The 12,847-nt window shown below is 38.1% G+C and overlaps 1 protein-coding gene across 1 annotated transcript in view; it reads left to right on the forward strand.

Moving 5' to 3' along the window:
- The window catches only part of LOC106869531 (succinate--hydroxymethylglutarate CoA-transferase), a 41,508-nt gene that overhangs the window by 21,498 nt on the left and 7,163 nt on the right, over positions 1 to 12,847 (forward strand). Inside the window, exons 4-9 of the mRNA XM_014915305.2 lie at positions 41 to 91; positions 414 to 534; positions 3,369 to 3,460; positions 6,560 to 6,703; positions 10,712 to 10,807; positions 12,381 to 12,452. Of these exons, the coding sequence (XP_014770791.1) occupies positions 41 to 91; positions 414 to 534; positions 3,369 to 3,460; positions 6,560 to 6,703; positions 10,712 to 10,807; positions 12,381 to 12,452 (576 nt within the window). The remainder of the gene's footprint in view (positions 1 to 40; positions 92 to 413; positions 535 to 3,368; positions 3,461 to 6,559; positions 6,704 to 10,711; positions 10,808 to 12,380; positions 12,453 to 12,847) is intronic.

The following is a 12,847-nucleotide window of genomic DNA, read 5'->3' on the forward strand; positions in this document are numbered from 1 at the left end:
GTGGTTTTTTGAAGTTTACATAAATGGTTTTTCTTGGCAGAGTATTGCTGTTGATATAAAGACACCTGAAGGCAAAGATTTAATCAGAAAGGTAGGTGGTTGTTATTGGACTTCCTTTTTCCTTTGTCCTTATTTAGGATGTAAAATTATGTAAAATTCATGGGACTTCCGTTGTCTTACCAAACCTTAGAAAGGAGTACATTGCTTCATCTCTCTCTCTCTCTTTCTCTCTCTCTCTCTCTCTCTTTCTCTCTCTCACACACACACACACACACACACATCACAAAGGACTTTAGGAAAACCTTGATCATAAGTTTGGTCCCTCTCATTTCCTTTAATGTATATAAGTCTTCATGTTTTTTTCTAAGAAATTATATCTGAAGACAATCAGACAGTCTTCTATTTTCCACCAGCTTGCCCAGACCAGTGATGTGTTGGTAGAGAATTACTTGCCCGGGAAACTAACTGAAATGGGTCTTGGTTATTCAGAAATGGCTAAGATTGCCCCACACCTGATATATTGTTCCATTACAGGTAAGCTTTCTTAATGACCCCCACCATATCATCTTTTAGTTTTAAATATTTCAGTAGATAACCTTTCCTCTATATTCTGTTCAGTAGTAACAGCTTTCTTTGTGAGCTTTCTTGGTGACCAAACTTAATCTTGTATCTTCAGATATTATTATGAAGATTATCATTTTCTATGTGTTTACAGATGTAGTTCTCACTGACCAAATATCTCGTTGGTTCTTTCATAATTCCCACTCATTCGGTCAACTGTTTCTTAATAGCTAAAGTATTTTGAGGACCAGTTGTGGTCTCAGTTATTCAGACCAACAGTAAAACAATACCTCAACCCTTCTGTTATCCTACTTCTGTTGAAATAACCTACTTCTGTTGAATAACCTACTTCTGCTTCATTTAATTTTTAAAATAATGAAGACTTCAGTAAAATAACTTTGTCATCATTAAAAGAAACTATACAGATACCCCTATCATCACTCCACTGCTCCCTTTGTCCTCAGTACCCATATAAAATCCCTCTGTCTACCCTAGGGCACCATACTGCTCGCTTTGAGAAGCACCATTTTTGGGCATTGATTCATTAGAGATAAGTTTTCTGACTGATCCAACAGAGTCTCAGATATTCACACCTGGCTAAGAGTGTCCTCTCTCTCCATCTTCGTCTGTTATAACTTTAAGTCTGGGTTCTTTGTAAACTGATGTTGCTATAGTGTATACATATATATATATATATATATATAAACATTAGGTCGTCAAATATTAAATTTGTAGTAAGGTATATGGTAAACTTTGACAGCTGCTCATTTTGTGCCATTATTTTTTGTTAGAAAGCTGACACATCTATTTCTTTATTCTAACTTTCTAACTCATTTTGCACTTTATAAAGTATTTATGTATCATTTTTTGCTATTTTTGTTTAGAGATGGATAAGTCGGAAATTCGTACAGTTTTGAAATATGAGTTCTCTCTTGGAAATACAGCATCACAGGCAGCTCAGAATATTAATCGAATATTTCATTCTAATGTTATTACACAGGAGACAGTATCAAATTGGTTTGCAAAATTTCGTTCTAGTAACTTTGACCTCACAAATGAGCAGCATGGTCGACCAGAAACAAAGGTGGATAATGACGAACTGAAAGGCACTGTCGAGTCAGATCCATCTCAAAGTGTCCTTGAATTATCGTTGTTGTTTGGTGTTAGCAAGCAAATAATATTGATTCACTGAGTTCAAATCGGTAAAGTGAAAATCAGAAACAGCAATGTTTGGAAGTCTGCATTATGCTACTTTCTCGTCACAAAAGTTAATCATTTTTTAATCGAATTGTAACATGTGATGAGAAATGGATCAATTTCAACAACCGTAAACGTTTAGCACAATGGTTGGACAAAGACGAGCAACCAAAACACAGTCCAAAAGGCAAAATTCATCAAAAGAAGCTGATGGTGTGTGTTTGGTGGTCTGGCGCAAGTGTGATCCATTATGACTTCATTAAACCTGGCTCATCAATCACGGCCGCAGTATACTACAACCAACTGGACCAAATGATGCAGAAACTTAGAAAGAAACAACCTAGATTAGTCAACAGATCCACTCCTATTTTATTGCACGACAACACCAAACCACACATTGCAAAAATGACATTGGAGAAACTGCAGGAGTTGGAGTTGGAAGTTCTCCATCATTCACCATACTCACCTGATCTTGCCCCCACGGACTACCACTTCTTCCAGAATTTTGATAACTGTTTGATAGGAAAAAAAAAAATTAAATTCCGATGATGCTGTAAAACAGGCCTTCCAGGATTTTAATGACCCCTAGATTGCCAGGCTTTTACAGTTCTGGGCTGGACAAGCTACTGCTAAAATGGTAAAAGTGTATTGACAATATTGGTGCATACTTTGATGAATAAAACTATTCCTTGTATTTATAAAACATTAGCAAACTTTTTTTCTTTTCTACAAATTTCATACTTGACGACCTAATATAATAATAATAATAAAATGAGAGAATAGCGAGATAATTAATAAGTTATTGTTTATTAATTAAAATATTGACAAACATCCCTTACAGCTGTTTCAATTCAGACCCTCAGAAAATTAATTAATTAAATTAAAAATTATTTGAAAGAGATTCAACTTTCAAAGGACAGCAGCAGCACAATGGGGTGAGAGGATGGGGCTGGGAGGAAAGCCACACTGCTGCTAAAATCTATGACATACACACAAACATACACACACATACATATACACATGCGTGCACGCGCACATGCACACAAACACAGACACACACAAAGAAGGAGACACAAACGCATGCGCACATAAGGATACATATCTTAGAACAACAGAATGGAGTAAGTGGAGCAAGAACACACATAAAAATGAAAAGTATTGCTGAAGAGGTCACAGATGTGTGACAAAAGATTTCTGGACCATGGACATGAGTTAAAATAATGAAATAAGAACAGTAATAAATGAGTCAAGAAAAAATCTATAAAAAGAAATGACCATCTTGAAATACAAGAATATCTGTTTCAACACAGGATTTCACATCAGGAATCTTGCAAAATGAATTGATTATGATGATGATGATGATGATATATATATATATATATATATATATATTTATATATATATATATTTATATATATATGTATATATAGGCCTATCTTTCTGCTTTGTCTTTGGGTTATCTATCCACCTGTATATCTGTCAATTTATCTGTCCACCTGTTTAGTAGCCAATGGCCAGTTACTGACCATTCACCTGACATCAACCAGTCACTTATTGCTCTTTCTGGAGACTGGCTTTCTCGTATTATCTTTCAGTTTCTCTGTCTTCAGGTTATGGTCAATCTGGTCCATATGCCAAGCGACCTGGTTATGATATTATCGTGGCTGGAATTGGTGGTTTAATAAATGCCACGGGACCAAAGGTGAGATAAAATCTTTTTATAATCCTCCATGCTACAATTAATGTTTCATTAACACTGATTTTATTTTTCCAAAGAGTCTTACAAGTGCAGGAAAGGACATTGTTCTTTTGTATCTCTATTGAATCCATGGCAGTAACAACAACAATGATAATTCTTCCTAATTTTGGCACAAAGCCAAAAATTTTGAGGGGAGGTGCAAATCAATTACATTTACCCCAGTATTTGACTGGTACTGAAAAGTAAAGTTGACTTCAGCAGTATTTGAACTCCTCTGCCAGTCCTGATGATAAGGATTCGTTATAATAAACTCCATCTCACAAAAACAAAGGAAATACATTTCTAATACTAAAATTAAAACTCTGTTTGTTTGTGATTTCTATAATTTTAGTGAAACAGCAGCATAATGTTGTAATATATTCCCTTAAACACGAGGCCCTTAGCCTGAAATAGTTTCAATAAACTTTTGGTTACTGGAACTCCCAAAACAATGAATTTATTGCTTCATACAGCTTTACAGGAAAGAAATTTTTTGTCATTTATGAAATGGAGAAAATTCTAAATGGTGTCAACACACACACACATACACACACATGCACACACATACACACACAGATGTGCACACACACACACACACAGATGTGCACACACACACACACACACACATGCACACACACAAATTTTTGTTGCTTTTCCAAATACTTTCATTAAGACAGAAAAGTAATTTTCTGTTATTCATGAAATAAATTCATACATGAATGACCTCAACAGATACACACACACTTGATATATGTATGTATGTACCTCTCTTTCTCTCTTTTCTCTCTTTCTCTCTTTTCTCTCTTTCTCTCTTTTCTCTCTTTCTCTCTTTTCTCTCTTTCTCTCTTTTCTCTCTTTCTCTCTTTTCTCTCTTTCTCTCTTTTCTCTCTTTCTCTCTTTTCTCTCTTTCTCTCTTTTCTCTCTTTCTCTCTTTTCTCTCTGTGCACCTTTGTATTCCCTTCCCCCCACCTCACTGCTTGACAACTGGTTTTGGCCTGTTTGGTAAAAGAGACCAATAGAATAAGTACCAGGCTTAGACAAAGCACTGCGGTTGATTTGTGAGACTAAAACCCTTGGCGGTGATGCCCCAGCATGGCCGCAGTCCAATGACTGAAACAAGTAAAAGAGTGAAAGACTACAGAGAGAGAGGGAGAGAAAAAGGGAGAGAGAAAGTGAGGGAGAGAGAAAGGGAGAGAGAGATCAGGAAGGAGGTATTTTTGTTAATGTTTCTCCTCAGATGAAGACTTTCAAATAAAAATGTTTTCCTGTTTCTGTTTTGTAATCAGCCATTTTTTTTTCTCTAAATAAGAATTCATGGATGCTCTTTCTTCCATTTACTGATTCCTGATGATGGCAAACCAGTTTGCCAAAGGCAGCTGTTTTCTCAGTCAACAGCTGAAAGTATTCTGCCAAAGACACTGAATGAAGGAAAAAAAAAAGTGTTCTATGTATTGTTGTTGTTGTTGTTGTTGTTGTTGTGCACCGCATGTTGGTTGTCCAGTAAAACAAGAGGTCAAAGAGTGACCGAGAAGAGATATTGCTTTGCGACATTGGGTCCTCTATAACAATTTCTTGCCAGGAACTCTTCTGCTCCACTTCTGCAGCTATTTATGTATATTCAGAGAGTCTTTTCTGAGCTTTACACCCTCATTCCAACCAAAGACAATGTCAGAAGCAATAAAGATGGCTGCTGTTTTGCAGAAGAACCAATTATGTCCTGTTAATTGCCTGATGTCTCCCCTGTTCATATTTGCTGTTCTTCAGTCACAAACAGCCATACTTTATTTACAAAAACATGATTAGGTCCAGGGTAGATTAATGAATGGAGGATAAAGGATAACTCCTGTGTCACATTCGTGTTCTACCCAAGGATATTTCAGTCAGTGAGGGAGCCCTCTGTATGGTAAGTTGATTTGCTAGAAATATCAGCCAAACTCCATTAAATATACTCTATTGTTTTAACAAAAAGTTGAGATGGTTACAGTTGTGACACCTTTCATTACAAGTCTACACAATCAGGGTAGAACTGGGGTCAACATCAACTCCCTTAAGGTGAGTCTCTATGCTCCACTTGACTTGCTGAGAATAACAAGTAAATCTCTTTCAAATTACAACTTACTGTCTTAAAAATTGAAGGACGCATTTGATAATGATGTAGTTTTAGAAATATCAGCCCTCAAAGATGGAAGATCATTATGAAACTGTCTTTGATCATCGGCCTGCTGGATTAGGTTGACCTGGGGCTAAATAGCAACAATTCAAAAGCAGAAGTGATGTAAGTTGGGGATCTAGATCATCCCGAATGCAGTAGTGAGGTGTCCCATCCATGACCATCCTGTCTGTTTTATAAGTAGAGAACCCAGAATCACTTTATCCAACAGATGGTGTGGTACAATTTGAAAGAAATTTGGCTGCTATTCCTAGCAGGTCAAACCACCACAGAGGCACCGTTCTTTCTGATGTGAAATTGTTACAACTGGAAATGACAATTTATGCCTTCATTTAGCCACTGCCTCTCCTCTCATGCTATTCACCATTTTTTGGCTTTAATGGAACCATCTTTTGTCTTCTAAAATAGATTCCACAACTCATTGATAACTTTTATCTTTTACTTGTTTCGGTCATTAGAGTGTGTCCATGCTGGGGCACCTCCTTGAGGAATTTTTAGTTGAATGAATTAACCCCAGTACCTTTTTTTTTGTTTTTCAGTCTAGTGCCTGTCATATCAGTCTCTTTTGCCAAACTGCTAAGTAAACACTTCAACATGGTTGTTAAATGGTGGTAGGGGGGACAAATACCCACACAGATATATATATATATATATATATATACAAGACAGGCTTCTTTCAGTTTCCATCTTTGAAATCCACTCACAAGGCTTTGGTTAGCCCGAGGCTATAGTAGACACTTGCCCAAGTTACTACACAGTGGGACTGAACCCAGAACCATGTGGTTGAGAAGAAAACTTCTTACCCTCAGCCACCCCTGCACCTCTTGGCATTAATTAACGAATTTGTAAATAAATAAATCAACATTGAAAATATTTTGTCTTTCATAATAAAGGATGGTGAACCCTGTAAAGTTGGTGTGGCTATGACAGATTTAGCAACTGGACTCTATGCGCATGGTGCCATTTTAGCTGCTCTTCTCACCCGACAGAAAACAGGAGTAGGACAATTTATTGATTGCAACTTACTCTCCACCCAGGTAACAACTTTAACATTTCCTTGACTTTTCTTCCTTCCTTCCTTCCTCCTTCTTTTGCTCTCTCACTCACTCACTCTCTCTCTCTCTCTCTCTCTCTCTCTCTCTCTCTCTCTCTCTCTCTCTCTCTCTCTCTCTCTCTCTGTCTTTGTTGTGCTGTATCAGGCATATTGTGAAGGCTTGATCTTTGTGTGACAGATTGGTTGGTGTGGAAATGTGGGACTGTTGTGGAGAGTGTAAAATATCAAGCATGTGTGTGTGTGTGTGTGTGTGTGTGTGTGTGTGTGTGAAGTATGGCATATCAGTTATTGAGTGATAAATACAGTATTATACTCAGAGTAATTGGTGTTGGCGGTGTTGCCTGGCAATATTTTTACAGGTTGGACTTTGGTAGGCTTCATAATGAAATCTTTCTCTCTCTCTCTCTCTCTCTCTCTCTCCCCATGTATGTCTGTCACCATCATAATTTTCATGTCAGTTTTCCCTGCTGGCAAGGATGGGACAGTTCTGTAGGTTTCAGTAAGTTAGAGAACCACATCTTTTTCCAATGTTTCATTTTTGGAATGGTTTCTACATCTTGAAGCCCTTCATAAAACCAACCCCTTAACTTGGGATAATGTATGCTTTCTATAGCACTAGAACTATTGGGGTTGTCTTACCACCAGAAAACTGAAAGAGAGCCCTTAATAATGGAAAAAAAAGAAATGTATGATGAGAGGTCAAAGTTAAAGAGAGACATCAGAGTTTTACATTGTCTTTGTTTGCAAAAATTGGCCGTAATTGGAGGAACTGAAGAGCACAGGAGGTTCATACAGAGAGAAACAGTGTGAAAGAAGTAGAAGAGAAGAGAAATAGAATGAGGAAGAGAAAGTTGAGAGTGAAGAGTGAAGGGAAGGAAAAAGATGAAGGAAAAAGAGGAGAGCTGAAGGATGAGAAAGGATTTATAAAACTAAGAGGAGGAGGTGTAAGAGTAGAAGGATAAATGTTCGTTTAGATCTGTTGGTGACATGGTGCCAAATTTGAATATGAAATGTTCTCCCCTCCATTCCATTTAGAATGTAAATCCATGGTGTGTAGCAATGCCATATACTGAAGAGTGATGGAATGGTCTGAAGTGTTGAAGTGTCGGGGGAAAAGTTGACCTGGCATATGTAGTAATATGCTTTAAATCATCATCATCATCATTGTTTAAGGTCCGCTTTCCATGCTGGCATGGGTTGGATGGTTTCACTTAGGACTAGTGAGCCAGGAGGCTGCACCAGGCTCCAATCTGATCTGGCAAAGTTTCTACAGTTGGATGCCTTTCCACTCTGAGAGTGTAGTGGGTGCTTTTATGTGCCACCGGCACAAGGGCCAGTCAGGTGGTTCTCGCAATGACCACGCTCAAAAGGTGTTTTTTACGTGCTACCTGCATGGGAGCCAGTCCAGTGGCACTGACAACGAAAGTAGGAGAAAGTAGGAGAGCAGTGGATGGTCAATGTTTGGGACCCGGTGGAGTGCAGGCTCCACAACTGGTCAGGGGTACACTCAATTCAGAAAGAATTATTGCATTTTCTCTCTTTGGGATTCAAAATCTGAATCAATGTTGAAGAGCTGATGAAGGTGAAGGAATTGAGAAACTGGTTTGACAGATTTAGCTGCATGGGACCGAGTCAAGCAGTTCTAAATAATATATTTAACTCCTACTAAATGATGTGTTCAGTGTCTTTTCCTTTTGTTTGTTTATTTGCCTGCACACACACACACATGTATATCCATGCCATACATATGTGTGTGTGTGTGTGTGTGTATAAATATATCTGTATCTATAAATATTGATATTTTAATTCAGTGAATTTTTTCATGTTTTTTTTTTTTCTTAAATGATTGCAACAACCATGAATAATACAAGAGAAGTTACCATTCATATTGAGACGACGACCACCACCCCCGTCAACCACCACCACCACCATGTCGTCATCACTGTCATTGCCTTTCTGTTTCTCCATGCTTGCATGGATCTTGGATTAATCGAATCTTCTCCAACATCTCAAAGCTTAATGTGGTCCCTTGCCATCTCCTTTGTGAGAGGTCCAACATCTTAAGGTCAATCTCTTTGTCTTCTGATTCTTCTGATTCTTCCATTTGAATCAGTTCTTCTTAAACAGTCTCTCATCCTTAATATCCATCACATTCTCTCCTCTTGCATATTATGGCTGATTCCTTGTATGCCTGGCTTTTCTCTCAGCTCATTTCTGGCCTCAACTCCATTCCTGTGCATAGCATTCTGCCTCCAATCAAGCATGCATTCTTCATTTCTTTCTTCACTTCATGCATTCTTGTTATTTAAGGCTTAAGCTTTGTTACCCTGCAGTATTACATTCCATACACAAGTATCACACATCTTGTCTTTCTCTCAAAGACACAAAGAATCCCTTTGTTGTCGGTAGAAGTACTAGTTCCCTCAACCCTTTCTTCCTTGTTCTTATCTGGCTACTCTGTTTTCAGAACACCCATCTCCATTGCTAATTATGTAACCAAAGCAACCATCTCTACTTCTAATTATGTAACCAAGATAACAAAAGCTGTCAACTACTTCTAAGGATCTTCTTGAGTATTCAAAAGGATTCATGTCTTTGACTACTTCTGTGTCTCCACTGGACTACTTCTCTATATTTGCTACACTGTACATCTACTCTTCGACTTGCGTATCTGCTAGACATGAAATTCTTCTCCTCTGTTAACCTTATTTCTGATCCTGCTGCATGTCTTTTACAGCCTTAATCTTGACATCATGCAACAATTCTCATTTGCTCCTTTTCTAGATATTAAACATGGCCACTTCCTAGAAAGCAGGAAGGTCCTGTCTTGTTTTCTGCTAAAACGTTTGACTATTTGATTCTTGCTTTCATGTTTGAAATTTCTTTTCTTCTTCAACAAATTCAGCTGAGAACTTGGTCACTGAAGTTCCTATGGAGAGCCAATCTTAAATTCTTTGCTATGACCTGAAGGACTACAATAAACAGGAAGGAACTAAGTACCAAGTCCTCATAGACATCTACTGGAATACTAAATTGTTTTTTGAACTCCTTGCTAAGTCTGTGATGTGTGAGGATTAGCATGTCAAAGAATGGACCCAATGTTCCCTTTGTGTGTCATAAAATGTGACTAAAAGAGGTTGTAGGATTTGTACTGCAACCTTGTAAAGGCCTCACCTGCAATGACTGTCCAAAACAGACCCCCCCCCCATGAGTTGGAGGGTTGTTGCCTGAAGAGTACAAAGGTGTCATCGGCCAAGAGTAGGGAATCACCAACGAATGGTGGATGCAGTATATCACTCTGTTACAGTGCATGCCTTCATACTACTACTACTACTACTACTACTACTACTACTACTACTACTACTACTACTACTACTACTACTACTACTACTACTTCTTCTTCTTCTTCTTCTTCTTCTTCCTGAATCTCACCTGTCTGTGGTTTGCGTACTGCTTGCAAAAACCACTCGTCTACTTTTTAGTTGTCTTAGTAACCACCAGGTTACAGAGCATGGCACCTTGTCAAAGGCCTTCCTCAGCTCATCAAATGCTAACTACAGGGTGTCCACAGGATTAACACATACTTTAAGAAATTAATATTTCTTATATCTAATTGTTTATGTTATGATTTTATTTACTCCATGTACCCAGACCTTGTGGACACCCTGTATAATGGCTCACTCTTTGATTATAACTTCTGTAATTTCTTCCCTTGCAACAGACATCTGTGGTATCACCAGGTTACAAACCTGAACTGTGTGTCAACAAAACTAATCCCTTTCTTAATTAGTTCTGCTCTAACTAATTCTGTTCCTTCCAAAATTTCGTCCATCACTGTTGTTGCTTCTTTCTAGAACATCTTCTTTGTCCTCGTAGCAGTAAAACTTGTTGGAGATGATAACTTCTTGTACTATCTCATTGACTTTGCTATCAAAACCACCACTACTACACTATTCAAATTCTGCTCACTTTTTACTGTGTCTGCCTCCAGGTGGCCTCACTAGTCAACCTTGCTTCCAACTATCTGAATGCTGACCTAGACGCCACCCGATATGGGACAGCTCATCAGAGTATTGTACCTTATCAAGTAAGTAAACTTCTCCAAAATTGTCTAAATGTACTTAATGAGGGTTAGTGTGGAAAAAAACAAACAATTAACTAAAATAGAGAATCATTTATGTTTGTAATATTATGTGCTACATAAGGGCAGTGAGCTGACAGAATCATCGGCCCAGGATGGGGGGGAATGTTTTGTGGCATTTTGTCTGTCTTTATGCTCTGAGTTCAAATTTGACCAAGGTTGACTTTCATCCTTTCAGGGTCGATAAAATAAGTACCATTTGAACACTGGGGTTGATGTAATTGACTTACCCACTGCCCCAAAATTGTTGGCCTTGTGCTAAAAATTTGAAACCAAAATCATGGGTTGCATGTTTGTGGGGAGAAACTGAAATTGTGGGCAAGGCATGAATCTTTATTTATCAAGAAGTATGAATTACATATTTGCCTGTAGGTCTATGCATTTGTGTGTATTCCTCACTATAGACACACACACACACACACACACACACACAAGCATATATGTTCAGTGTTTTAATATCTAGTTTTTCCTGCTGGCATGGGTTGGAGGTCTGCTACACAACATATCTTTGTCGCCAACCCCCTTTCATCCTTTCTTAGAGGACACAATTGTCTGACGATGAGTATTGGTTGATCGACCAAATCAATTTCTCTTTCAATTAATATGCAATGTGGTTGAGTGCTCCACAGACATGTGTGCCTTTAAAGTAATTCCCAAAGAGAACCAGCATGATACAGTGACAAGGCCGGGCTTTTTGAATATCACAGGGGGCTTCCTCATAGTTTCCATTATCCCAATTTCTTTTACAAGTTTTGGCTTGGCCTGAAACTCTGGTAATGGACCCTCATCTCAGATGCCTTGTCAGGGATTGAATCTAGAACCCTATGATTGGGAAGTAAATTCCTTAATCATTTGGCCAAGATAAAGCAACAACACCAATAACACTGTGTAACACGATTTTTGTCCTTGGGTAGAAACTGTTATTTCCTGTTTACTTATCCTTTGAAAATATGAAAAATGGCTGATATTTCCTTCAAATTTTGCCTTTGTTATGATATTTATTGAAATCCCAAAGAATCCCTCTCAGTACTTGACTATGTTGCTCTCTTACTACTCCTGCTCCTGATCAGAGATGCACATATTGTCAACCACTAAGGGACATATACTCAAGTGGATAAGGTCAAACAACTGACAAACAAATCTGTGGTATTGAGCAGAATATTTGCTATAACGATATTTCTGCTTCAGCAACTCAATGCTGAATCTGTGTGAAATGTAATGGAAAATAGGTCAGTTTCAAAACATTGATGTCCAGGTGACAAAAGCAAAGTTTGAAGGGAATAGCAGTCATTTCCTTTGGTTTCTAGATAGAAGCAAAGAGGAAATAATACTTATTGACTGAAGACAAAATAAATGAATAAAAATGTTGTTACTCTGTGTAATTAACAGAGAAAAATTCAGTTTTCTGTTTCTATAGTTGTTATTTCATTATACATCTGACTCCAGATATGACCCTCACCACTTAGTCTCTCTTTAGTTTCTCTCTATTAATATCTGAATCTTTCTCTCTCCATTTCAGGCATTTTCAACATCTGATGGTTATTTACTGGTCGGGGCTAACAATGACAATCAGTTTAAGGTCCTGTGTAAGGTAAGGGATGGCTTTGATAGCTATGTCTTTGTGCACATGTGTGGGTGGGTGTGAGAGTGTGTGTGAGTGGGAGAGAGAGAGAGAGAGAGAGTGAGTGTGTGTGTGTGTGTGTGTGCACGTGACTTCTCCTCAATAAGATCCTTTACAGGTAAACTTTACCTTGACCAATATCTGGCTGGAGAACCAGACGACTGAAGATCAGTTTTGAAACGGAACAACATCAACTCTTGTAAAAGAGGAGGACATTACTGCTGGCTCTTCGTTATTTTAGCAGTTTTATTGTTAGAGTGGGGGTGGGCGGGAGTGTGGAAGATTGGTTCACAAAATGGGGGAGTGGGGAAATGCGCATATAATAAGTTAGAATTGCCTGAAGGATCAGAATAGTAAAAAAAAAA

Source organism: Octopus bimaculoides, chromosome 10 (genome assembly GCF_001194135.2).
Source record: "Octopus bimaculoides isolate UCB-OBI-ISO-001 chromosome 10, ASM119413v2, whole genome shotgun sequence".
Classification (NCBI taxonomy): domain Eukaryota; kingdom Metazoa; phylum Mollusca; class Cephalopoda; order Octopoda; family Octopodidae; genus Octopus; species Octopus bimaculoides.